At 42.8% G+C, this 26,415-nt stretch overlaps 1 protein-coding gene across 3 annotated transcripts in view; it reads left to right on the top strand.

Moving 5' to 3' along the window:
- The window catches only part of RPAP1 (RNA polymerase II associated protein 1), a 44,401-nt gene extending 18,663 nt beyond the window's left edge, over positions 1-25,738 (top strand). For all 3 annotated transcript variants that reach the window (XM_054827700.1, XM_054827699.1, XM_054827701.1), the window contains exons 10-25: positions 448-549; positions 1,325-1,492; positions 3,582-3,764; positions 5,351-5,485; positions 5,665-5,844; positions 7,851-8,008; positions 9,338-9,517; positions 10,285-10,486; positions 12,369-12,478; positions 16,886-17,081; positions 18,013-18,162; positions 18,608-18,750; positions 20,017-20,821; positions 22,927-23,103; positions 23,796-23,852; positions 24,618-25,738. In XM_054827700.1, coding sequence (XP_054683675.1) covers positions 448-549; positions 1,325-1,492; positions 3,582-3,764; positions 5,351-5,485; positions 5,665-5,844; positions 7,851-8,008; positions 9,338-9,517; positions 10,285-10,486; positions 12,369-12,478; positions 16,886-17,081; positions 18,013-18,162; positions 18,608-18,750; positions 20,017-20,821; positions 22,927-23,103; positions 23,796-23,852; positions 24,618-24,770 — 3,099 coding nt within the window. In that variant the 3' untranslated portion in view covers positions 24,771-25,738. The remainder of the gene's footprint in view (positions 1-447; positions 550-1,324; positions 1,493-3,581; positions 3,765-5,350; positions 5,486-5,664; positions 5,845-7,850; positions 8,009-9,337; positions 9,518-10,284; positions 10,487-12,368; positions 12,479-16,885; positions 17,082-18,012; positions 18,163-18,607; positions 18,751-20,016; positions 20,822-22,926; positions 23,104-23,795; positions 23,853-24,617) is intronic.
- The last annotated feature ends 677 nt before the right edge of the window (positions 25,739-26,415 follow it).

The following is a 26,415-nucleotide window of genomic DNA, read 5'->3' as shown; positions in this document are numbered from 1 at the left end:
AGAAAGGGCACACTCGTTCCTGTTTTCTGTCTTTGATTTGGCAGATTCCTTTTGTGCTGAGGCTTTTCAATAACAAAAACCTTCAGAAAGTGCAGATGGGTGATTTTTCTTTAGAAACAAGTTCCTGAAGAGAAGTAGGTTTCCATGCATTAACTGCTTTACTTTCAGAAAACTCTATTAATACTTTTTCCCTTTAATGCCATTAAGGATCTGTGGTGTTGGAAAAAGGTGCACATACATCCCTCTCTTAAGAAGTTCAGTTTTCTCCTGTCGCATCAATGATTAGAATCTCTCTCTTTTGTAATTGCCACAAAGCAGCAAACAACAGTGCATTGCAGTTTATCTCCCATTATGCAGTATTTTACAGTTAATCTTACTTTAAGGGGCCTGTTTTTTATCTATAGCTGAGGTTGTGATTTTTGGTTTTGTTTTGTTTTCTCCCTTTAGAGGGCTGGTTATTCTCTCCAAGAGCTCTTTCATTTGTCTCGCAGCCAAGTTATTCAACAGAGGACACTGGCTCTACAGGTCTTGGGTCGTATTGTTCAAAAGGTAAGTCACTTTCCGTGAAATTCCTCCCTATAATTCAAATTTCTGGTGGATTAGGGCCCAGATTCTCTGGTACTAGTTGTTTGCTTTCTACTATTCAATGAAGGTGAACAAACTCACCTGCTGGGCATTATTTTTCAACTGTGGATCTCCTTACTGTTAGAAAAGTTAAGTGTTGGGACATAAACCGAGTTTCAGGTTTATCTGGAGGGAGATGCTTCTAAGTGTTGTTCAGCAGCAGTTCTGTTGTTGCTTTGGACACAAGTTATTTTTTGATGTTACTTTTGTGACAAACCTATCCTTGGCAATGACCCTTTCACTCCTGTTGTCTGAGCCACGTTCATGATGTGCTTGTTCTGTAGGAGCTGAGAATGAACCAGCCTACTTGTAGAGCGATGTGCCAATAGCATAAAGCGAAATGGGTATTTACTTCTGTGCACATTTCCATCTAACTCTTAAGGGAAGTGATAACCTCTCCTCCAACAGCAGTGGAGGCAGAGAAGAAGAAACAGTGTGGTTCTGAGAAGAATTACGGGGCAGAATGGGGTAAAGCCAGAAGACAGGTCCAGACTTTAGAAAGAAAGGTTTTCTGCATTAAGGAACTAGAGTTGCACACCTCTGTAGAATAAAGGGAGGGGAAAATAAAAGGAAAAATCCCCTTCTCATCATTTAGCTGTTTTATGGTAGAAATGGGAAGAGGCAAACACGCAGAATGTTGAGATGTACCCAGTTGAGATGAAACATCTTTAACACTGGCTTTGTGTGGCATACGTTTCAGGCCAGGGCTGGAGAGTTTGCTTCCTCCTTGAAGGGCAGTGTTCTGCACCTGCTGCTTGATGCGGGGTTTCTCTTCTTGCTGCGCTTCTCACTGGATGATGCAGTGGATAATGTCATGGCGGCATCTGTTGGTGCTCTCCGGGCTCTGCTGGTGTCCCTCGATGATGAGGTGAGACAATCATTAAGTGCCTGGGTTTGATTTCATGCTGAGCTGTTTACAGAAATCAGAATGAAAAGACATGGTAAGTAGCTTGAACAAAGACTTGCTGGATGAGTTAGCTTAATGGTCAATAGAATGCCATTGCTGTGCTTTGGGACAGACAAGGGAGTGTGTTATCCCAGTTTGGGAGATTCAGACATCTGTTCTCCTGTTTGAATTGGCTCTGCCCCGTGATTAAATTCAGCACAAGCTGCTGAGGTTCTCCTGCTTTTGACATCTTTACAATCTAGATCAGGCCACTACTAATATATGTGTACAATTTAGTTTTCTTAATACGGTCTCTTGTGCTGTTAGCTTCTTGCTTTGTAGTTTTCCTGCTTCTGCACAGATTAAATATTCTCCCTGCCTTCCCTTACGCCTCATAATGATGCTGTTTTCTTTTTCTCTCATTGTCTATTTTCCGCTGTCCTCATGTGCTTATCTTGCACTGATAAATACCTAATTTTGCCTTCTCATATATCTATTTTCTCCTTGATGCTTTTTCTCCTGTTAGAAGGTTGAAAATTCTTTTGAGTGTTCAGAGATACTAGAGAGCCCTGAGCAGCAAGATTAAGATGTCTTCCTGGTTTGACAGAAGCAGTCCCTTGTCGGCAAAGCATGCTGTGTGCTGTGTTTCAAGTTCCTTCCACGACAGCTGCTCCTGTGTCAGACTGCAAAGGGGTTGGTGATAGAGAAGGGTGGGTAAATCTCAAGAAGACCCCTGCAACTTCTCCCAGGCCTTTAGAGCTATCCCTAGTGGGGAGGCAAGAGAAATGAAGGCCTGGGTAGGTTTTTCCAAATCTTGCTCCTTTAAGCTATAAGCCTAATGGTGTTCTGCTAGATGAGTCCTGCCCACCCATGGTAGGTAATTAATGCTATGAATCACCTTCTTAATGTGCTTTTCTTTCTTCTAATATTACTCTGGTTTATAACTCTCTGCAGTGCTCGGATTCTCAGATCAAAGCTTGTTGTGTGATGTCTTGTATAAGTGGGGATTGCTGACCCTCTTGATGTCAAAAGCAGCACTGTGAGTGCTGTGTCAGTATATTTTCTCTTTTGCGACGGTCCTTCCTAGAGACTCATGCTGCTGAGTTTCAAAAGGTTTCTGAGGAAGGGACAGGGCTGGAAGTCTGGCCTTTTGCTCCAGGATTTGTAAGACAAACAGGAATTATCCCTGCCCTCAACACAGAAGATCAACACACACAAAAATCATACTGTCTGAAGGTTTTGTTCATTCATCAATGGCTATGGGAAGAAAGCACCTTTCTCTTTGTTTCCTTTGAAGACCCAGATACTCTGTCTTGTGCTTTTCCTTCTCTTGGTGGAAGGAAGGCTATCATCCCAAACTCTGTATTCCAGATGGACTCATAGCTTCATCCCCTTAAGTCAGGCCTCTTTGCCTCTTCTGACCATGCCATTCACTCACCAACTTTATTTAACATTGCTTTTTTTTTTTTAATATCTGATAATAACTTGCACTTCCTTGGTGCTTGTGGTAGCAAGACTGATGTGGTAACTGATGGTCATTAGCTATGAACAAAAAAAGGACTTTTTTTATTTGCTGAAGCTGAGGGATATTCAAACAAACATTAACACATACACCATGCAGTCTTTATTTTAACATACCAATTTTTACATGATCATTCTGTATTATTTGTGACTCAAGTTCCACACAGGCCCAGAAATGGGAATAGAGCCAATAAATGCCAAATTTCAGTTTAAGTTCTACAGCCTTGGTGGTTTATTAATTTATTTTTATCTTAAACGTTTTTCAATTAAGCTGCATTTCTGTTACCTGCGTAGTGAATTTAATTCACCTCACAGTAATTGCTTTTCATGGTTTCCCAAGTGTGCGGATCATAGGTTAAAATCACTTCCCTGAGAAAGCATTACATTCTACTTGTACGTGTTTAGAACACCCTTTATTGTGCTCCTGTTTTCCTGGGGTTAGGTGGGAATCAATAAAGCATTCTGTAATCAAAAGCATCCTTAAAAATTTTTTGTCTTCCATGATTTCTTCGTGACAATTTTATTTTATGTGCTTTTACTCTCCTTATAGAAATATCTCGATTGGACTTTCTCATGGTACCAAGGGATGGCTGCATTCCCCTTTGTCCCCAACAATGAGGAGGAAGAAGAGGAAGAAGAGGAAGAATTAAACGGAACAGAGAAGTCTCAAGATAAAAAAATAAAGGATGAAAACAAGCCAGATCCAGATGTGGCCCGATATGATGTTGTAAAGGTAAGCACAGAGCTAGACCTGAAATCTTTTTAGGAGAATAGGCTCTGCACAGTGGCTATGTGTGCTGATGAAATGTCTACCCTCCTGTGTATGCTACTAAGAACATTCTGAACAAGAATCAGAACTCTTCCCTGGCTGTTGGATGTTATGTTTATGGCATGTATCATGTTGTTGATCTCTAAAAATTTTGAGACTTGACCTGTGTGATTTCAGTATCATTAAGTATCTCTAACTTCCTCCAGGGAAATTGGCAGCAAGCACACTGATGACCTTGTAAGACTTGCTGAAAGACTGCATACAGACATGATTTTCAATCTCACTTACCTGAGTTAAAAGTGAAAAGCCACTGTTAAAAGTGTCTATATGCACTTTTGTAAAGTTAAACATGAGCAGTACAGCTAGATATTTCAGAACTAGTGAAGTTTGTACAATGGCATTCTTTTTGTATTTGACATAAGGTGGCTGCCAAGCATTTCCCCAGTTTCATTCTTCATATTTGCATTTCTCTGATAAATAATTACAGCATTTGGAAGGAATTCCTCACATATGTAAGCTTAATCCCACATTCCTGATAGGAGATCTAAAAATAGCAGTCTCTGTTATCTCAAACCCAACCTTGGTGGAGCCAATGCAGCTCTCTTGCCTCGCTGCAATTGTTAAAACCTGTGATCACATCACTTAGTCTATGTGCTTGAGCCTGTGTTTGAATGGCACTTGGTTAAAAGCCTCACTGGGAAAATGAATTACTATACTTGGGCATCTGGTCTCGTTTAGAGGCTTCGTGATTTCACATGTGTTCTCCTAGGTGACACTGTTTAAAAAACTTAACAAAAGTAGACAGAAGAGATGAGATCAGTTTGTGATTCTGGAAACTGTTGCGTGGTTCAGCATAATGGATTTAACTTGTTCAAGTGTCCCAGTGACAAAATATCTCAGAAGATATTTTGGATAAAGTTCTCATGATTTTCTCTAGGAAAAGTTGCCTTTTCCTACAACTAGGAATGCATAACAGTGTCACTTAAACTGAAGATTCGTTTCCTAGCACCACCACTGATCATGGTCTTCTGCTTTGTGACCCATAAAATAAAAATCACATCTCTGCATCTCTGTTTTCCTACTGTGAAGTAGGATTGATGTCTGTTCTCTGCTTCTGTCAGTTTTCTCTGACATAACAGGTACTATCAGACAGAGTGCTGCATTAGATGGAGGTGGTGTCTAGCCAAAAGGAGTCAAGGAGCATGTGGACCCTTGTCAGCCACATTAGGTTTTAATAGTCCTTTATCAGGAAGGTTGTTTTCCTGTTCCCCGTTACTTGCAGTTTCATGCTCTGGAAAACACAAGTATGCAAACCCCACCAGAGCTCTGACTTAGAGCAGAAGTTCAGTTGTTCCTGCTCTCTTGAGCTAACATTTGCTAGTGTGCTGCCAGATCTGCAGAAACTTATCTCTCTGTTTCCCCACTGGTAATTTAAAAAACTTCTCTCTGCAGAAGACAATGGAATCTGCTTTTGTCTTCCAGCAACTGCAGTTCAGATAGCAATTGCTAAGAGCATAATGGAATTTTTTAAATTTTTTTTTATTTTTCAGGGACTTCTGAAGACACGGATCCAGCACCGGCTAAGGTACATCCTGGAGGTGGTACGACCTGTTCCAACCGTAGTCCTGGATATACTGCACATCCTCACCCACATAGCAAGGCACTCCTCTGAAGCATGCAGCCAGGTAAATCTCCCATTGTACAGAAGCTCCGGAATGATAGAGAAAGGTTTGAAAAAGGGAAGAAAGAGGCAGGTAAATTTATGGCAAGGAGATTAGACAAACTTGTGTGTTTTGCATGTCTTCTGCATGTCTGTATAATTGCATACCTGTAGTTATTTGTGCTGCCTGCTATTTCTCTGCAGCTGCTTGACTGTCCTCGGTTGATTGACACCATTGTCAGGGAATTTCTCCCTACTCAGTGGGATCCCCAAGTGGCCGAACCAGGGCGTTTACTCACCAGCCTCCATGGAGTTGCTTGCGCCACTGCTATGAAGTTCATCAGAGTATTGGCATCTGGAGGCCGAAATGCAACAGCCAGGCTGGTGAGTGATTCTCAGAAGCGAGATTTTCTGATTGCAAAGGCCTTTGTTCTCTTACTTAGCGAAGTGCCTTGCTTTCTAAGTAAAGATAGAGGATTAATTGGAGGTGACAGTGAGCTGCAGCTGAAATGATCATTGTGAAGAAGGTGCATACGTGTGTTTTGAAGGAATTGTTGATGGCATCATAATAATGATGCGTTCTGCTGTGGACCAGTAGAAGAGCTGTCTCAAGCTTTTCTCTGCTTTTTTTTGTCTTTATGTAGTGGAGTTACGCAAAATCCCATAGCACAGCTCAATGATACTCACCACCAGATGTTTAGAACACACATTGGTTTGTGATGCTCTGTACTCTCCCATGTTCCAGTCATATACAACTTAGGACTGTGTAAACCAGAGATTTAATCGCTATACTTGTATTTTACAACCCTGGTTGAACTTTCCTGCCATTCATTTGTCTTAATAACTCTAAGGTCATTTATCAGTATTTCCAACCCCTCTTATCTACTTCTGGACAGGTTTTCCACTTCAGGGGTAATTGAATTCACTCATATAGGTCATCGCACTGGTGCTATAAAAGCATAACATCTACCAAGAGCAGCAGCCATTACAGTGCAACAAGCACCTCTTAGGGGTTTTGGTTCAGTATTGTTAATAGCATCTAATAAATTGCCACCCAGGAAATTGCTAACATCAGCAGAACACCACCAGCCTGTGCTATAAAATACATAGAATAACGTGCTGATAATGGATAGTGGGATATTTAAAGGCTGTTAAGTGGTGCTAGGAACATAATAGAAAATCTCTGACTTTTATTTTATTTCAGGCTTTGTGTAATCCAGGTGTTTCAAGGCATGCAAAAATTGCTTGCAAAGTTCCTGACGCTCAGAATTTGGTTCTGTTGCACTCTCATATGGCTTGGTACAGGCACTTGAACATGGGAGTGGAAGATAATAAAATCTAAATCCAAATCATCAATGTAGGAATTTATTTTAGCTAAAAAAATTCTTCCATCTTCCTCTTCTGAAAGTAAATTTGACTTTGCCCCCTGTTCTGTAGGAGGGGTGTCAGAATTCATAGCTTGATTCATCAGCTCCTTTGCTTTCTTGCTTGTGTGCATTGATTTCCCTACAAGATGTCTCCAAAGCATTTGAATTTTAAATTATCTATAATATGTCCTTGAGTTGTGAAAAAGACATTGTTATCTCATTTGTTTAGACAGAGCACACACAAGCTTTTGTGTGTGTGGGAGAAGGAAAGAGAAGCTCTTTTTTATGGTTAAGCAAAAATACCCAGTTGTTGGGGAGGATAAAAATTATTTCTAGAGAGCTGCAAATGAGTCATGTCATGCTTAATTCAATACTAAAATAACCTCAGAACATTTCCAAGGCATCAAAATTCTATAATCTTATGAAAGTAATAGGCAGGAGGTAACCTTTTTATGAAATAAACACAGTCATAGAAAGATTTAGGTTGTAGAACCTCTGAAAGCCATTTAGTGTGACCTCCCAAAAAGAATATTGGCATCAATTCAGTACTTTTGTACACAGTGTTTTACGTAAGATATATTTTTACATATAATCTTGACTAATAGAATTCTATTTATGACTACTTAAAAATATATATAATTATCCTTCTTTAAAAATCAGTTAAATGCTGCAGAGAGCATCCAAAACAAGAGTGTGTGTGGGCTAGATGAACCTCCGTCAGGAATGATTTAGGTGTAATTAATTTGTGTTAGGAATGGATTAGGTAACACCTAGGCATCCCTTCCAGGAATAATTCTCTCTTAATAGCCATTGACCATTTATTGATCCTTTTTAGTATGCTCCTTAAGATTACACAAGATAAAGACAGATTTGAACAATGCAAGAGGAGTTTAGAATAAGCTGAATTGAAATCTGCAGCTCTTTTGGTATGTCAGAGTAATAAGGTAATGATGTATGCAACTGTTGTCTCTTATCCCTTTGTCTTTTTTGTTGTTTGTTCTTTTTTGTTTGTTTGTTTTACAGCTTAACAAATTTGAAATGAAAAGTCGGTTAAGTCGATTTATAGCTGAAGACCCGCTGGATCTGCTCCTGCCAAGGGAAGAAGCCATCAGGCTAAGCACCGAAGCCTTCCGGTTGTGGGCTGTGGCGGCTGGCTATGGTCAGGCCTGTGATCTCTACAGGTACAGTCCAAAGCTGGCGAAATGGTGGTGGAGGGCACAACAGAGAAAATGGACATCCTGTTCCAGAGGGGTAAATGTAGGCATCTCCAGGCTGTCTCTAGTTCCTTCAGGGAGTCTTATCTCCCTTTCTCTGGCCTCCTGCAACAGTTTCTAAAGGTATTTGTGTTGAGTATTGTATTTTCTCTGGTTGTTCTTTATCTCCTGTGTTTAAGCACTGGTATTTTGTTGGTTCTCCTCTGTACTGTGGGAGATCACTCTAACTTTTTAGGGCTGCATCTTTTTCCCCTTGAAGGCATGAATAATCTGTGCTTGTGTGACATCAAGATGCGTAGTTTGCAGCACACCTAGGATTGAATCTGATGACCAAAATGCAGTCTGTGGGCAGCAGTCACCAGCATCCATGCTAAGTGAGGCAGACTGATGCAGACAAACTCTGCATGCTGCATCAACTTTCAGTTCAGTACAAGTTCTAGTGCTTGAGCATCAAGGTCTGTACTGGGATAAGTCTGACGTACCTCAAGCATTCTTCCTGTAATTACGCTGACTTGGAAGCAGAGAGATGGCTATGGAGTTGCTCTGGAGTAAAAGAGAAGGCCGGTATTAAGTTTCAGAATGAAGATTCTCTCTCCACAACAGCATTTTGTGTTCTCCAGCCCTATCAGGTGTATCGGTTAATAAAGAGTAAAAACTGTATATAATTTTTTAGCACTGTAAATAATGTTGAGGAAAGAGAAACAGCAGAAGATTCCTTAAATTTGCATGATTATAACTGTGGATGCTTTGGCTGAGAATTTGAGAAGTAGGGAAACAAGAGTAAAAGAAAATTAGCTTTCCAAGAGATTATCAGAATGCTCAGAGACAGAGTATTAGGTAGGTCCCATTCAGATGAATTTGAAATGACCGTATTCTTCCTTTGTCATCTTTTTTCCTTGTTTGTTTGGTTTTTGTTATTTTGGTGGTGGTTCTCATAATACCATTGTAGCAATCTTTATAAATAAGTGATGGGAAGGTGTAAAGAAGATAGAGCCAGGTTCTCCCAGTGGTACTAAGTGAAAGTACAAGAAGCATTGGGCACAAATGGAAATACAGGAAACTTCACTTAAGTGTAAGAAAAAAATTTTACCATGGAGGTGATCAAACACTGGAGCATGTTGCACAGGAAGATTGTAGACTCTCCATCCTCAAAGATATTAAAAATCCAGCTAAATCCAACTGGACATGTTCCTGGGCAAACTTGCTCTAGCTGACCTGACTGGACCAGGGACTTGAACTGTAGATGATCTCCACAGACCCCTTCCAATCTCATCTATTCTTTGATTCATACTATAGGGATCTCTACCCCGTGCTGGTGAGAATACTGCAGTCCCTGCCTGAATTGCTCAGCACTTGCCATGGGAAGAGCCCTATGATTGAGTTGTCTGTCCAGCGAGCTACAGCAGTAGTTACTCTGCTGATACATGTGACGCAAACAGCAGGCTACGCCGCAGAGCTGCAGGCCAAGATGAGCAGGTAGGCCCTCTCTCTCAACAGTTCTGTGTATCTGAATAGTTGGCATCCTGTCTTCCCTCTCTTTGGTTTGGAGACCTGGCTATCACCTTCTTTTTTTCCTTCATTTTGGATGGTTTACTGTCCCACACGTGAATCCCTGCGCGGTGGGGTGCATTCTCTCTGAAATATAGTCTGACAGCTGTGTACCTGCTAGCCTGGTAACAGGCAGGGATAAAAATCTGCATTCAGCTATGGGGCAGAAGGGCAGCGTTAGCCAAATACCCTGCTGAAAGGAGCTAGGAAGTTCCTTTGATCTTCCCTTTTGGGAAAATAAAGTAACCTCTCTGAGGTTTAGAGGAAAGAACCTCTCTGCAGACACCAAGATAGGTCACGATTAAGAGGTGGTTGTTTTTGATAGACATCAAATCAGTAAGATTTGCTGAAGACACGGGTACTTTTTCTGGTGAAAAGCAAAAACTTCTTTAACTAAAGCTGAATACTGAGGTAGTGTGTCCAGAAAACTAGAGCATAGCTCAAGGACAGAGTAGTGCAAGTGAAGAAACTTCAGCTTTCAGTAGTACCTTCTGTGTTCACCCTTTCTGCCTAAATTTATTTTAGTCTGGTCTGTGGGAGTGTGCAAAGGCTTTTTTTCCCTCGGGCCTGTTGTCAGATATCGCCTTCCAGACTACATGCAATTGGAAATCTTGCTGTTAAAAATGATGATTTAGAGAGACAGTTGTTTCTGAGACATATTCACTATCCTGTGTCATTCTTCCATTGTGTTTCAGTAATAGTTCAGAAGATAGTGAACAGATTCCACCTCCTCCGGTAGCGTGGAATCAAGTGTCAGGCTTACAGCCCTTTCTTGAGACCAGTCTGAAAAAATTCCTCCAGGAGATATCCCAGACAGAAACTTGGCAAACTCTCCAGCCTCTGACCACAACTTATGTGATCTACCTGGGAGTTTATTACAGTGCTTGCAGCCAACAGGTAAGGCCTGAAAATACAGGGTGTCTTTTTATCTCACCAGCATTGGCTTGTGTGTTACCTCTGAAAACCTGAACTTACAGGCAATGCTGAAAAAGACAGACATTGAAGCATCTAACTGAGGACTAGACTTTGTTTACCACAGCTCATATCTACGCTGCATGGCATTTCGGATCTTATAGATCTGCTGATCCTTCACATTAGCAGTGCCAATTATCACTGTCTTCCTTTCTTCCTTTGGGCTCAGATTCTCTATCAAGGTGTGTGGTAGTGCTGTGACTGTTCTGATTTACTGCCAGGATCCAAGCATGAAGCAAATATGACCTAATTTAGCTTGGCAGTACTTTCTCCTTGTGGGCTAAATCAGATTGCACATTTTTGCATTTGCTGTGGTCTGAGAGCTTACATGTGGACAGCTACACTGCAATAATCTGGTTGGAAGATTTTGAGCGTTGAGGGTCATGCCATATGAACTTTGGATAGGAAACAATAAAGATAAATTTATTTGCTGCCCCACTGACATTCAAGGTGAAATTCTGTAACCCAGTTACAGTTGTAGTATGTGACCATCTTTTAAAGTGAGTTTTCTGAAGGTGACACATCAAAGCGATGCTGTCGAAGAATAGTGTCTTATACTTAGCTACATTAAAGATTCATCTTCTGAAGATAAGTGCAAGTTTCTTCTTTACCGCCCAACTGACATGCCTGAGTTCTGACCTGGGAGAACTATCTTCAGGGTGTGGGGTTAATTTAATGGCTATAGTTATTCACACTTCTGAAACTCCTCTGAAACTTGCCCAAAGCAACTGAGTTTGTTACTTGTGGCTGGGGTGGAAACCACTAGTATCTTTCATAGATGTCTTCAGTGTCCCAGAGGTTGGTAGCACCCTTCACATACTGTCATTAGGTCCTGAGCACTAGAGGACGAGGATAACCAAGAGTGTAATACTCCTTTTCAGCCTTTATAGATATCCCAGAAGAGTGGCTGACAAAATAATTTAAGTCCTTGAACTATGACGTAAGATTTTTTTAATGTCCACTTAAAAAGACGTTCAATCATCTACCTGTGGTTAGCTAAACTGATTAAAAAAATAAAATAGTGGAAAAAAATCAACTTGTATAATAACTAGATTAGTTTATACTGGGACCTTCTTGGAATATTTTTGTTAGACAACTAAGAATTAAGGTTAACATCTTTGTGTAGATTTCACTGATTTCTGGGGATTTCACCTGGGGGAAAATTAGATTTTTATGTTATAGAACAAAGTATTTCTGTATCCCAAAGCAGCATTCTAATGAAGGGAAAGAACATTAAAATTTTCCAGCATGTTCCTTCAACCTGGAATATTGCTTACTAGGGTCGGAAGAATTTGGATGGTTCTCTAAAAGCCACAGGTCCTCCTCTGTGCAGTGTTCATCCACAGTCATGCTTTGATGGGTAGGTCAATTGCACTTTATACAGTTGATTTTAATTTTTTTTTGAGACCTTTCTCAAGGTAGTTCTGATCACCTTAATGTCATCTTCAAGTTAAATAGAAAGATCAGCATGTAGATGGTATGGGAAGGGGAGTTTAGCCACTTAGGGCAAGTTTTCATATAGGGAATCTTGATCCCAAGGATCCCATACCTTACTTCCAGCCAATTAAGAAATCTCTGTGATGCATTTTAATACTTAAGTGTGAGAACACCTTGAGGTGGCAGCTCTCAGCTTCCACACTACTAGCGGTGAGGCCAGCTCTAACCTAGAGCAGTACCACTATGTAGATGATGTGGTCTGGCAAAAAGATAATAAACACAGAGAAAGCAATTAAATCAACCTGTCTTTTTGCCCTCACTGAGATGCCTTCATTCACCATCTTTTCCTGTCTCTCCGTGTCTTCTGTAGCCATCAGTCAATCCAATCGACTGCTTAGAGGAACTGGAACGTTTGACATCTGAGGTGCTGCAGCCCCTTCTCAGCCAGCCAGCCATACACAGCATGTGGGACTTGCTCAGGTAAAATCATTTCACTGTTAAGATGCTGTTACCAGAAGCTAAGGGAGTCTCACTTCTGTACTGTGTGGCAGTTTTCCCCCTCCCATTTCTTTCCCCTGTACATATGTGCCCTGCATGTGTGAATTAGAGAGCAGTAGGGCTCTTTGTACACTCTACTTTGTTCTCTCTCACCTCACAGCGAATAGGATGGTGGCCACAGAGGTTCTCCAGTTCCTCCTTTCCTACTGGTGCTGCAGCAGGGTCTAAACCTCTCCTGTTCCATGTAGCTGTGTGTTTCGTATCAATTTCAGATTGATTTTAGTCATTCTTGGTTTGGTTCTTTGGTTTCATGGGTTTTAAAAAAAAAAAAAAGTAACATGAATTTGAGTCCCTCTTGCATTGGCAAGGTGAGTGCCTCTGTGTGTGTGTGCATGTACCATTCATGTGCTCTGTGTGATGCTGCTTATATAAAATAATTTAAGCTAGACTCTTGTCTTTAAGCTCCTGCAGAGCTTCACTAAGGCCTTGAAAGCCCCTGCAGGGAAGTAAAAGGCCAGATACCAAACTGTTCTTTCAGACATTTGGATAACACAAGCTTTGTCTCTGGCTCCGGGAGCTGTTCAGCACTGCAGATATTCTGTCTTTCTGCTGTAGAGGGAGCCTCCCTACTAGCCTGTGATCAGTCCTCTGAAGAAGGGGAACCTGAAGGGCCTAACTTGTGGTCAGGGAGACACCGGCTGCTTCTGAGAACATCTGAAGGGCCCTTGAAATCCTTGGGTTTAAGTGGTATTTGAATGGTCACTGAACAGGTTTCGCTCATGTTCTTTCATGACTGAGAACTGAGGTCTGAAGCTCTTGGCACCAAAGCTTTCAATACAAGGGCACTCATTAGACCCTTTTCTGCCTGTCCTTGAGGTCTGAAAACAATGGGTTTGGCCAGGCTCTCAAAGCCCATCAGCAAGAATCTCCTAGGCTGTTGTTAGCAGTGGCTGCTAAAAATGAAGAGTCAGCTAATCTCTGCCTTAGTATTTTGTCAAGCTTCTGTAAGTGTTCTGGGCAGATCATAATTCTATGAACTCTTGGTCCTAGAATCATAGAATGGTTTGGGTTGGAAGGGACCTCAAAGATCATCTAGTTCCAACCCCCCTGCCATGGGCAGGGACACCCTCCACTAGACCAGGTTGCCCAAAGCCCCATCCAACCTGGCCTTGAGCACTTCCAGGGAGGGGGCATCCACAGCTGCTCTGGGCAACCTGTTCCAGTGCCTCACCACCCCCACAGTAAAGATTTCTTCCTAATATCTACTCTAAATGTCCCCTGCTTCAGCTTAATGCCATCACCCCTTGTCCTATTGCTACATGCCCTTGTAACCAGTCCCTCTCCAGATTTCTTGTAGGCTCCCTTCAGGTACTGGAAGGCTGCTCTAAGGTTTCCCTGGAGCCTCCAGGCTGAACAACCCCAACTCTCTCAGCCTGTCCTCATAGGAGAGGTGCTCCAGCCCTCTGATCATCATTGCGGCCCTCCTCTGGACTTGCTCCAACAGCTCCATGTCCTTCTTGTACTGTGGCCCCCAGAGCTGGATGCAGTACTCCAGGTGGGGTCTCACAACAGCAGAGTAGAGGGGCAGAATCACCTCCCTCGACCTGCTGGTCACGCTTCTTTTGATGTGCAGCCCAGGATACAGTTGGCTTTCTGGGCTGCAAACATGCATGTTTCCAGCTCATGTTGAGCTTTTCATCAACCAACACCCCCAAGCCCTTCTCCTCAGGGCTGCTCTCAATCCATTCTCTGCCCACCCTGTAGTTGTGCTTGGGATTGCCCTGACCCATATGCAGGACCTTGCACTTGGCCTTGTTGAACTTCATGCAGTTCTCACAGGCCCACCTCTGAGGCCTGTGGAGGTCCCTCTGGATGGCACTCCATCACACTGTCCATGTCACTGACAAAGATGTTAAACAGCGCCGGTCCCAATACTGGCCCCTGAGGAACGCCACTCATCGCTGGTCTCCATTTGGACATTGAGCCGTTCACCACAACTCTTTGAGTGCAGCCATCCAGCCAATTCCTTATCCACCGAGTGGTCCACCCATCAAATCCATGTCTCTCCAATTTAGAGACAAGGATGTCATGTGGAACAGTGTCAAATGCTTTGCACAAGTCTGGGTCAATGACATCAGGTGCTCTTCCCTTATCCTCCAACGCAGTAACCCTGTCATAGAAGCCACCAAATTTGTCAGGCACGATTTGCCCTTAGTGAAGCCATGTTGGCTGTCACCAATCACCTCCTTATTTTCCACGTGCCTGAGCATAGTTTCCAGGAGGATCTGGCACAGAGGTGAGAGTGACCAGCCTTTGGTTCCCCAGGTCTTCCTTTTTTCCCATTTAAAAAATGGGGGTTATGTTTCCCCTTTTCCAGTCAGTGCGAACTTCACTGCACTGCCATGACTTCTCAAATATGATGGATAGTGGCTTAGCCACTTCATCCACCAGTTTCCTCAGGACCTGCAGATGCATCTCAGCATGTCCCATGGACTTGTGCACCTTCAGATTCCTTAGATGGTCTTGAACCTGATCTTCTCCTACAGTGGGCGGTTCTTCATTCTTCCAGTTCCTGCCTTTGCCTTCTGTGACTCAGGTGATGTGGCTAGAGCACTTGCTGGTGAAGACTGAGGCAGAAAAGTGGTTGAGTACCTCGGCCTTCTCCCTGTCCTGGGTAACCAGGTCTCCCATTTCATTCTGGAGAATCCCCACATTTTCCCTAGTCTTCCTTTTATCACTGATGTACCTGTGGAAGCTTTTCTGGTTGCCCTTGATGTTCCTGGCCAGATTTAATTCTATCAAGGCTTTAGCTTTCCTAACCTGATCCCTAACTGCTCAGACAATTTCTCTGTATTCCTCCCAGGCTATCTTCCCTTGCTTCCAGCCTTTGCAGGCTTCCTTTTTATGTTTGATTTTGTCCAGGAGCTCCTTGTTCATCCATGTAGGCCTCTGGGTGTTTTTGCCTGCCTTCTTTGTTGGGCTGCATAGCTCCTGGGTTTGGAGGAGATGATCCTTGAATACTAGCCAGCGGTCTTGGGCCCCTGTTCCTTCCAGGGTTTTGTCCCTGGGTACTCTACCAAGCAAGTCCCTGAACAGGCCAGAGTCTGCTCTCCTGAAGTTCAGGGTAGTGAGCTTGCTGTGCACCTTCCTTGCTGCCCTGAGGATCTTGAACTCCACCATTTCATGGTCACTGCAGCCAAGGCTGCCCTTGAGCTTCACATTCCCCACCAGTCCCTGCTTGTTGGTGAGAACAAGGTTGAGTATGACACCTCTTCTTGTTAGCTCCTCTATCACTTGGAGAAGGAAGTTACCATCAACCAGCAGGTCAAGGGAGGTGATTCTGCCCCTCTACTCTGCTCTCGTGAGACTCCACCTGGAGTACTGCGTCCAGCTCTGGGGGCCACAGTACAAGAAGGACATGGAGCTGTTGGAGCGAGTCCAGAGGAGGGCCGCAATGATGATCAGAGGGCTGGAGCACCTCTCCTCTGAAGACAGGCTGAGAGAGTTGGGGTTGTTCAGCCTGGAGAAGAGAAGGCTCCAGGGAGACCTTCTAGCAGCCTTCCAGTACCTGAAGGGGTCCTACAGGAAAGCTGGAGAGGGACTGGTTACAAGGGCATGGAGTGATAGGACAAGGGGTGATGGCGTTAAGCTGAAGCAGGGGACATTTAGAGTAGATATTAGGAAGAAATTCTTTACTGTGGGGGTGGTGAGGCACTGGAACAGGTTGCCCAGAGAAGCTGTGGATGCCCCCTCCCTGGAAGTGCTCAAGGCCAGGTTGGATGGGGCTGTGGGCAACCTGGTCTAGTGGAGGGTGTCCCTGCCCATGGCAGGGGGGTTGGAACTAGATGATCTTTGAGGTCCCTTCCAACCCAAACCATTCTATGATTAAAGGTAGGTTCTTTCTGTATAGACTTTACAAATATGTATTTCCTGAGTACATAAGGGGCAGCATTTTTGTAATGTCAGTTTTAAATATAAGCTGGCTTTTTGGCTTTGCCTGCCAGTTGATTATTGAAATATCTTGAATGGGTGGTCAGCTTTATTAGCCTGGTTTACCTATCTACATGGGGAAATTTCTATTTTTTGTAATCAAAGGCCCAATGCTTTCAAATGTTTGACATCAGAGATGCGTCACTGCATCAGTATTTCTGCACGTCATCAACAATTTAGCTGAAGATTAGAATTCATGAGAGTTCACTAGCATTAGCTTGTATGGCGTTAGGGCTTACTTGTCCAACCACGTTACTAGGTATTTTCTTGCACAGTCTTCGGGGCTTCCATTTTACTGCATTGTGTGGAGCAGTGCATACAACAACATTCCTACAAGATAGTTATTCAGCAGTATGAGTGCTTTTGACCTAACCACTCCCTCTTCATCTGTTCACACAGGCCATGTTCTGCTTTGTGCAACCCTCTGTCCTGTTCCCCAGCACCAGAATCTGTCTTCAGCATTGCATCTCTGAGTTGCACTGGAGGCAAACCTCCTTTGAGCCTGGTGGGGTCCAAGTCACCTTTCCCCTTCCTCACTGCCCTCCTATTTCTCATCAATAGCATCACTCACATTCACAAAGGACTGACCAGCAAGGTGAGACTAAACTTTTTCCCTGTAAGTTCCAGGTGAATGATGGCTTGTGAGGGAGGTTGGTATTATATCTTCCCAGGCTTAAGAGTGATGTCAGTAGGACTGTTAAAAAGGAATTGTTGCATATTTTTATTTTAAAAATATCAAAGTACTGTAGAGAGAAATACTCCCATATTAAGAACAGGTGGGATGAGGATCTGAAAAATATCTTCTGTCTTTGAATTCCAATATCCAGTTGACACTGGGAAGCTGGAATTATAGAGCAGGTGATGAATGATGACGCTTAAAGGATGGATTTATAAAGAATGTTGAGAAGGGTTAAATGATTGTTGTTTGGCTCAGCAAAATAAATAACTGAGTGTCAGAAGAGGAAAGGGATGGTTGAAGCATATGTAACAAAGAAAAATGGGGTAAAATTAAACAAGGGAATGAGTGCTACAGTGGCTGAAGAGGTTTCTTCCCACTTCTGGTTGTCTGAATTTTTAGAATGAGAGTGTTATGGAGGATTGCAAACTCTGAAGAGGAATGTCAGAGTGTTAGAGAGAATGGAATACCTAGCATAAGCTTTCTCAAAGTCTTGCTCTGTCACCTTATGTTGAATTAGCTGACCAGTTACTAATAGGAATATCTGGCCAGATGAGAGAAAAAAATCTTAAGCTGCTGGCCAGACTTCTGCCTTATAAAGTGCTATGGAAGATATAGGCAGTGACTATTGGTTACCTCTGGTGGGGATGATCATGATGGATGCAGGTGAGCCCTGAGGCAGGAGAGCAGATATTTATCAGGCTATTTTTAAATATCACTTTCAGAGTAGCCAACAGGAACTCTCCTGTGAGAAGGTAGGGGGCAAGCCTTGGAGAGGGGCTATGTTTTATTTTCCTGCAAGCATGAACTGTCTTAGTAGTATTTGTCTCCACTTCTGATTCTTTTATAGTACAGCTCTGTGCTGGGCTTCAGAGGCTTGAAGGATTATCTGCATCAAAGCTGGCAGACGGGACCTCCCTCTGTAACTCCCTCATCTGCGTGGATCCTGCGCCATGAATATCATCTGCAGTACTTTGTGTTGGCATTGGCTCGGAGAATGGTATCATTATTAGTCCTTTCATTTCTTTCATCAGAGTAATTGACTTCAGTCTGTCAGACTTGCAACTGGTCTTTGCTTCCGTGTTCTTTCTTATATCTGACTTAGGTCTGGTGACTCTTCAGCTGTCTTTTATGCCCCACTAGCAAATAATATCTTTACAGTTACTGATGTGGGGATTTAGATCCAAAATGGATGGCAAAGTTAGATTTTTGCCTGTCTTTGGGCTAGAGTGGGAGCAAAGTTTTCAAGTGTGCTGCTAAAAAAGATGTCTGACTATCTAAGACAATCGGGGAAGCAGAAAGAAGTCAGCTGACAGTTCTTGCAGTCTGCCTCAGTCTCTCACTTTCCAGCGAGATCTATTTCTCTGTTGACCCTCCTGTCCTTGATGATGGCCTTGTTGACAAATGATATAGTGCTTTTATCTCTTGTTTTGTTTCCTGTACAGGCAAGCACTTGTCCGGATTATGCCCAGCATGCCTCACTCTATCACTGTGTTGCCATGGCATTGCTAAGCCGTCTGTTGCCAGGGAGTGAGCATCTGGCTTATGAGGTCCTACTGGATCTTGCCTTTAATCCAGAGTTTCTTCCGTAAGCTGTGCATTTTTTCCTTTCTGTAGTCTGGTACATGGGAAAACTTGGGAAAATTGAAAAAGCACATGTTGGCATTGCAATTTTGTCATTATTTTTGGCCTTTAATAGGGCCTGTATTCAAATTTTAATTACTGATTGGCATATTCTCCAGTCATGGAGCCTTCTAATCAGACCAGCAGTGTGGTTGCAGATTTCTTTCTAATGTGCCAATGTTGAGAAATGTGACCAGTTTCTTTTGATCTCCTCTGTGGCAAGAGTCCTGATAGAAATGATTCTCACTAAGGCCCAGCATCTGCTGTCCTGAGAGTAGCGAGCCGAGAAAATACATGGGAATTTGACACAGCTTGCAAAGCTTATTGAATCTTCCTCGAACCCTTATTATGCAAGTTCTTACACAAATTTTTGCTGATTTGACAACTGTGATGTCTTCCACCTTGCACTGGAAGAAATCACAAGCATCTCAAACGTTAAGCTTCCCATGTCTGGCCAAGAAAATGGTAGCAGTTTATCTTGTTCATCACAATCTCTTTGAAATTTGCCATGGCGCATCCCTGTAGGAGATTGGACCAAGGTGCTTCAAGGAGATACTATAGTTTTTCTGAAAGAAGGGAAGTTTGTGGGTGGGTTGGTTTGTTTGTGGGGTTTTTGTTTGCTTGTTTTTGACAAATACCTGCTATAGAACTACCATTTTGTGAGAATTATGTGAGAAGTAATCTGAGTCAGTCTCTGGTCTGAGATCATGGCACAGGGATTTGACAAACGCATGCGCGCGCACACCCCACCCCACCCCCAAATTGCTAACCACAAGTCTGTATGGTTCCCTTGACCTTGCTACTGCCAGCTGCAAGTTTTGAGAATTGTCTTATTGATTCATGTAGACCTTATATGATGCATGGTATTTCATCTTGGCACCCTGACAGCTGTGTTGGTAAGCAGATAGCCTCTCTGGATAAGGGGTTGCAGCCGTCACAGCAGATTGCTGGCACTGTGTGGAGGTTTTTCATGGCAAGGCCTTAGTGTTGATAACTCCAAGTACAGTTCTGTGAATCCCCTGTAAGTACCAAGATAGCTGATGCTTTACAGGCACTCAGTATTATCACAGCTGAATGCTGTAGAAAGTGTTGTTAGTGCTGTGCATATACTAGTCTCCCTGATCCAGGAACATCGTAGACATGAATTTCTGTGGTGTTTGATTCGTGTTTTGGTTTGGTTTTTTTTTTCCCTTGTTTGTTTCTAAAATGGATGATTGTCTTTATCTTACAGTGAAGGAAAAGCTGGAGGGCCAGAAGCAGCTGACTTCTTTGATATCCTGCATCTGGATACCAGTGCCAAACTGGCACAGCCTGGTTCAGCAGCAGCGTTTTTTTCAAAGGCTACTCGTGGTGCCCTGCTGAGAGAATCGTACCAAAATCTGCATTGCATCCGCTCCTGCTACCTTTCTCATTTTGTCCACTTGCAGCCTACCCTTACGCGTTCCCAAGCATCCTACCAAGGACAGAATTACCTCATCCAGTCAATGCTGCTTCCTGAGGTCAAAGGGCCCATCCTGCCTTCAGACTGGCCGTTCTTTCCGCTTATCAGCCTCTACAACAAAGTGACTAATGCAGAGACACGTGGGGCTGTACTGAACTCTCTCCCACCTGATCTTGTCAACACTGTGACCTGGAACCTGCAGTGGGTCTTGTTGCTGGAAACCTGGCGTGCTAAAACCCTTCAGAGCATCCCTACTGCTGCCAAACTTGCACGGCTTATGTGTGTTTTCCTCACAGGCGGTGACCTCTTTCTAGAAGCACAGATCCACCACTACACAGCTGCCCTTCTTTCTGTGTATTGCCAACCCAAGGCATTGGATTCCCTGAACTTGGATGCTCCTCTCCCTGGTTTGGCTTCCTTCCACGATCTCTATATTAGTCTCCTGGAGCAGTTTGAAGGTGTCTCCTTTGGAGATCCACTCTTTGGAGTCTTTGTTCTTCTACCTCTACAAAAGCATTTCAGCGTTCATCTGCGTCTCTCTGTTTTTGGGGAGCACACAAGTATCCTGCGGGCACTGGGAGTGCCGCTCCAGCAGGTAATCCTGACTTACGGTAGTTGCCTGTCACTGCATATTTCTTGGTTACTGGGCTCTTGCCTGTGTTTTTCCAACCTTGATTTGGGCATATCCTCCCAGCACTTCCCCTTCTTCCTCATCCCTCCTTATCCAGTAGGATAATGCTTTCTTTGCTTAGAAGCTTTTCATTCTCCTTGAATAAAGTCCAATGCATGGAATGTAAAACAGCATAGGAATGGAGAGCAGTGTTCTTTTGATTTAGGGCTGTGACAACAGTGTGTATGTTTTCTTCTTGGTGGTTTTTTTTGTGGTGGTGTGGTTTTTTTTTTTTTTTAATTTAAACAGCTTGATTGATTGTAAGTCTGAAGAAAAGAGTCCAGCCCCTGTAGGTGCTGGCCATTGTCACATAATCATTTTCAGAAAACTGTTGAACTTCATTTTGAGAGCAGATAGTGTGTATATGTGGCAGGAAGGAGCTGTGAAATTGTTCAGTGGAAACTGTCCTACACCCTGCCTGGTGTAATGATTGAGAACCTCCTTCTAATTTACAGCCTGTATGTATGAAGGGCTAGTCTGCACCCATGTTTTTCTGCTGGCAATTACCTTTCCCTTAAATAAGTCTCTTCTCACCTTCGTGAGAAACTTTTCCTTGCCCAGTGCATGGACAAACAGCCATTTCCCCTCTCAACCATGTTTCCACATTTAGTTATACTGGAGTTGTGCTTTGCTGGGTAACTCAGTGAAAAATTCCATCTGTCAAGTGCAGGACTGCATTTCCTTTGAATGAGCAGAGCGCAAGAGATGGAATTTAGCTGGCTTGTAAGTTCTATGTCAATTGACAGACAATACCTGATCTAGCCTAAAGTCTGCTAATAAAAAGATAACCTTTCAAAATTTTTTTTCCCAAACCGCTATGAACCAGCAGTTTACGTGAGATCAGTGCTTTCCGTTGTGTGGTTGCAGCGCTTTTGCTCTGGTTGTAGTAGCCCTGCAGCCAGTTTTTCCATATCTTTATGGCCAGATGAGCCTTTGTTTCTTAAACCAAGTAAGCCAAGATATTCTGGCCTGCTTCTTATGATAAGCTCTCTGTTCTCTTGATGTTCCCTATCTCTATTCCAGTTCCACAAATATATGTGGGAAGAGAGCTGAACACCATATTCCAGATGAAAGCCTTGATTCTATGTCACGTGCTTTATCTTGTCTCGATCCCTCAACACTGGATCCCTCAGTAACATCAGAATTGTGGCATATGTTACAACAGAGAACATTTCAAAGCACATTGTTTTTTATGTGCTTAGAATTTTTTTAAATGCCGAATACTTTGAACAATGTTTTCATTGCCGTGTTGGTTGAAAACAAATTACGTGTTGGAAAATTTGAGCAAGATCACTTGGGGAGGTGTTCTTTGTTTGGGTTTTTTCCCTTTTTGCCTTGAGTTAAAAATACCCTATTGGGCAATAGGAATATCCTTGTGGGCAGATTCCTTTTTTGAATTGTCAATGATTGTCTTTAATCGTCCAAAGAACATGCTCCAAAGTGAAATACGTAATTTTAGCCCTAGAGAGCTTCTCTCAAAATTGAGAAGAATAAAAATTGGATTTCTGGAGAGGGGAAAAGCAAACAAAACCAAGTTGTTACTAAAAGCTTTACTGACCTATTTTTCAAAGCTAGACAGTGAAGTCAGAAAATGTTGGAAACTTCACTTAACAACAATATTAACTCTGGCACATATATCTGATTTCCTTTTCTGGCTAAACACATAGGTCTGTGTAAGCCTCTCTGGTACATTAGCAGGATGCGGTGCTGTTGAAAGTACTCTGTCTCCTCATTTTGAAACCGCTCTTCTCACCTGTGCCAAAAAGCAACTGCAGTGATTTAACCAGTAAAACATCTCTCCATAAATCCGAAGAGGTCTTGAAGATGCTTTGTCAAAGACATGTCACATTAGTCAGTGTGGGCAGTAGCAACTTTGCTCCAAGTGGGATGTGTGCCATCGAGTTACATTGTATTATATGGGAGTGCGCACATAAACAGCTGGGGAAGGGCACCCTAAAGTCATGAACTTCCCCTTGCTACTTAGACCCTGACAAAAATTGTAATGTTGCCTCTGGGTGGGTTTGTTGCAGTTCCCTGTGCCTCTTGAGCGATACACCTTCCCTCCTGAGGATAACCTGAACCTCCTGCGACTCTACTTCCGAACGCTGGTCACTGGTGCACTGCGCCACACCTGGTGCCCTGTTCTTTACGTGGTGGCTGTGGCTCATGTGAACAGCTTTATTTTCTCCCAAGACAGCACGACGCAGGTAGGTAATGGATAGCAGAGCGTCGGGACTGGAAGCTTTGGGTTTTGCATCTGCTCTTCCCCAGGGTCCAGTGTGGCTTGTGGTGAATCACTAACCCTGGGCTTGAAAATAAAGATTGTAAGCAAATGTTTTGAGGACTGGGTAGCTGTTTGAAAATCCACGTATGAGAGGAGGACAGCAGCTGTTGTTCATTATACCCTAAAGCACTTGCATTAATGGTAGCCAATCCTACATAAACCTTTAAAGTCAGCAACTGTGTGGGCTATGGTACCGGGGGTGGAAGAATGAAGCAGAGAGGATGAGGGAGCTGATCAGGCAGAGACAGCTTGTAATAGATTTAGCCTCTATCTGGGGCAGTCATAAGGTGCAGAATACTCTTTCCTTTCACCTTGCTTGAATAACCAAGCAGAAACCCTCCCATGGCCTTGGGGCCTTTATCAATGGTTCTTGTGCTAACACTTCCCTCTGATCTGCATTTCTACCTGAAAGTTGTGAAGTCAGCCGAATTTCAGGTCAGGGGAAGGAGGAGAGAGGCAGGATCCAAGTGATAGCCATCTCAAGCCCTTTCTGATGGAACAAGCTGCTCTTCGGAGCATCATCATAATGAGCAAAGCATCCTCCTGGAGTCCTGTATGCTTGTAGGCAAAGGTAGCACTGCACCATATTAAGCAAAGTATGTGTTTTGTTCCTAGGAGACTGATGCTGCTCGGAAAAGCATGCTGCGGAAGACATGGCTGTTGGTGGATGAGGTAGGATCTGTAAGGTTTCATCTGTGCTGCTGGGACTTAAGTTTTTCAGATATGGTACCTTTGGCTTTTGAAATTTGTGTTTGACTACCTTGCTAATTTTGAGAATGAGAGGAGATTAGCAGCAGGAATTTGACCTGCAATGGCTATATAAATACTATTATCAGGTTCTTGTTGTAATTGAACTCAAACACTGGGCCCATTGGAACCTAGATGAATCTCCTGTATTGTATTTCCATGCTTCTTGCCCAAACTGCATTATATCTGGATAGGGAGAGGTCCTAGAGAGATGATTCTAGCACAACTATGAATAAGTGGCCAGCAGTGATCTCCCTTAACTCTTAGGTGGATGCTTCCTCCAAAAAGAACAAAACAGATGTAAGGTTTCTCTTTCTCTCAGGGAACTTGCCAAAGTCTATCATTTGTGTGACAGAGCTGGGTCATTTGGCCCTTTATATTTATCATCCAGTGTAAATTCTTAGATCCCACTCAAAACCCCATTTGGGCTTCTGGCAAGAAGTCATTGTGAGTGGTTGTTGAGGAGACACTGGAGTTGTGTTCAGAAGAGGAAATCTCGTGCAAATCAAAAGTGAATTTTCTTGGAAGAAGCTCACCTTTTATAGCTCTTCTATTGAAGATGATGTAATTAAATATGTTGGGTGTGATGGAATTGTACTATCTGGCAGGTCACTTTGTTGTGTTGGAGACAAGGTGGAAAAGATTAGATTCTTTTCAGATGTGCTTAATGGCTGCTGTTTCTTTCTTCAGACCTTGAAAAAGCACCTGCTCTACTACAGACTGCTGAATGCAGAGAGTCCTTTGGGATTTGACCTTTATGAGCAGCTTCCTCCCATGCGACTGAAGTACCTGCAGATGGTGACACAGAAAGAAACTGAGAATGCACCAGCGCTAGTCTCGTAGTAAAACATTTGTGCAAGAAGAGGGCCAAGGGGAAGAATGGAAGAGCTCAGTTTATGCTTCACTGATGAAACTACATGCACTTCAGTTTCAGTGTCTTACCTGGATGCTCTTGGCATCTTTGCAAAGTGAAGCACTAGTAAAATGCTCCCAGCCCTGTAGAACAATATACGTCGTCTCAAGATATGGCAATATGTATGTGTCTCCTCTCCATGCCTGGAGCATTGAATGGTCCTTTCCCCACACTCTCCCCTGCAAATAAAATGACAATACAGCAGGGAAGAAGCTGATCCTGAGAACTTTTGGGGTTTTTTTTAAAATATATATGCAAGCAGTTTCTCCAGGACAGTGTTCTGTGCACATAATCAGTCACACAGATGTATTGTGTCAGACCTCTAAGAAAAAAATATTTCCTAGTGCAGTGGTACCAATACTGGATATCTTCCCTTGGCTGTCTTTTGGATAGTCTCTAAACTGCTTTCTTTTTTTCCGTAATTTAGTTACATACATAACAAGATCAAAAATAATTTCTTTGCAGAGCAGGATGCTTGGCAGTAACCACTCCCCATTAGAGAAAAGAACCCCAAGTATCTGCTCGTTTAACTAGAATATGTATTGATTGCCCTCTGAGAAGAGGGGAATGTAATTTAAAATTTAAAGTGGAGTTCCTGAGCTTAAACCTAATTTTAAAAATTCCTAATCTGATCCTACTTCTACATCCAAATTCTGTATTGCAGCCTCAGACACAAGGGCTACAAATACAGTGCCCTAAGAGGTTCATCACAAGTGCCAGGTCAAGTCTAGAATTTACCTGAGGTGTGATCTCACTGGATGTTTTGTTTGTATACAATAATTTTTTAGAACAATGGTCAGTCTGGCAGGCTTTTGTTTGGAGAACTTAATTGTATGAACAAAACCTGTTAAAGTTATTTCTTTTATTTTGTTCTTACGAATAAATTCCTCTGGAAGGTGCAGGGTGTTGCCTAGCTTGAAGACGTAAGCTTTTCTCTTTACCTATCAAACAGGCCAAGCTAGCTTCCCTCCAAAGAAACCGTGCCTATATTAATCTTGCTCCTGTTAATGTCCTAATAAGAGTGTGAAACACTGATAATAGGCCAGCTTGTAATTATTGAAGTTGTTCCAGGCAAGAAACAAATTCTAGCTAGCAACTTTATGGCTCTGGTTCTGTCTTTGCATTGGCAGTATTCTAAGTATACCAGTCCCCCTTATGTTGCCAGAAAATACAGAGTTTCATCTTTTCCTCCCTTATTTCAGGTAGGACATGGGTGGAACTGATGTTTCACTTTAATCTTTTTTTTCTCTTCCCCTCCCCCGCCCCCCCATTGCAGCTTTTGATGTGTCGTTTCTCTCTGTTGCAGATCAATGGCACGTAAAGTATCAAAAGCACAGCAGTCAACATGTGGGATTTTTTGTTGTTTGTTATTTTAAAAGTACTTGATGTAATTACAAGTTTAATCAAAGGCATTCAAGTTTCTATTCTGTCTAGATGTTAGAGTCCAGCAGTTGTCTTTCAAAAGCAATGGACTGTAAAATTTAAGGATTCCTAGCTGCCTATTTAAGAGCAGCCTTCATCATGGACTTTGCCTTTTGCTTTTCAGACCTCCAGTTATAAAAACTCTTTTAGTCC

This window comes from Grus americana, chromosome 5 (assembly GCF_028858705.1).
Source record: "Grus americana isolate bGruAme1 chromosome 5, bGruAme1.mat, whole genome shotgun sequence".
In the NCBI taxonomy this organism is placed as follows: Eukaryota; Metazoa; Chordata; class Aves; order Gruiformes; family Gruidae; genus Grus; species Grus americana.
This window is presented reverse-complemented; position numbering and strand designations above follow the sequence as displayed.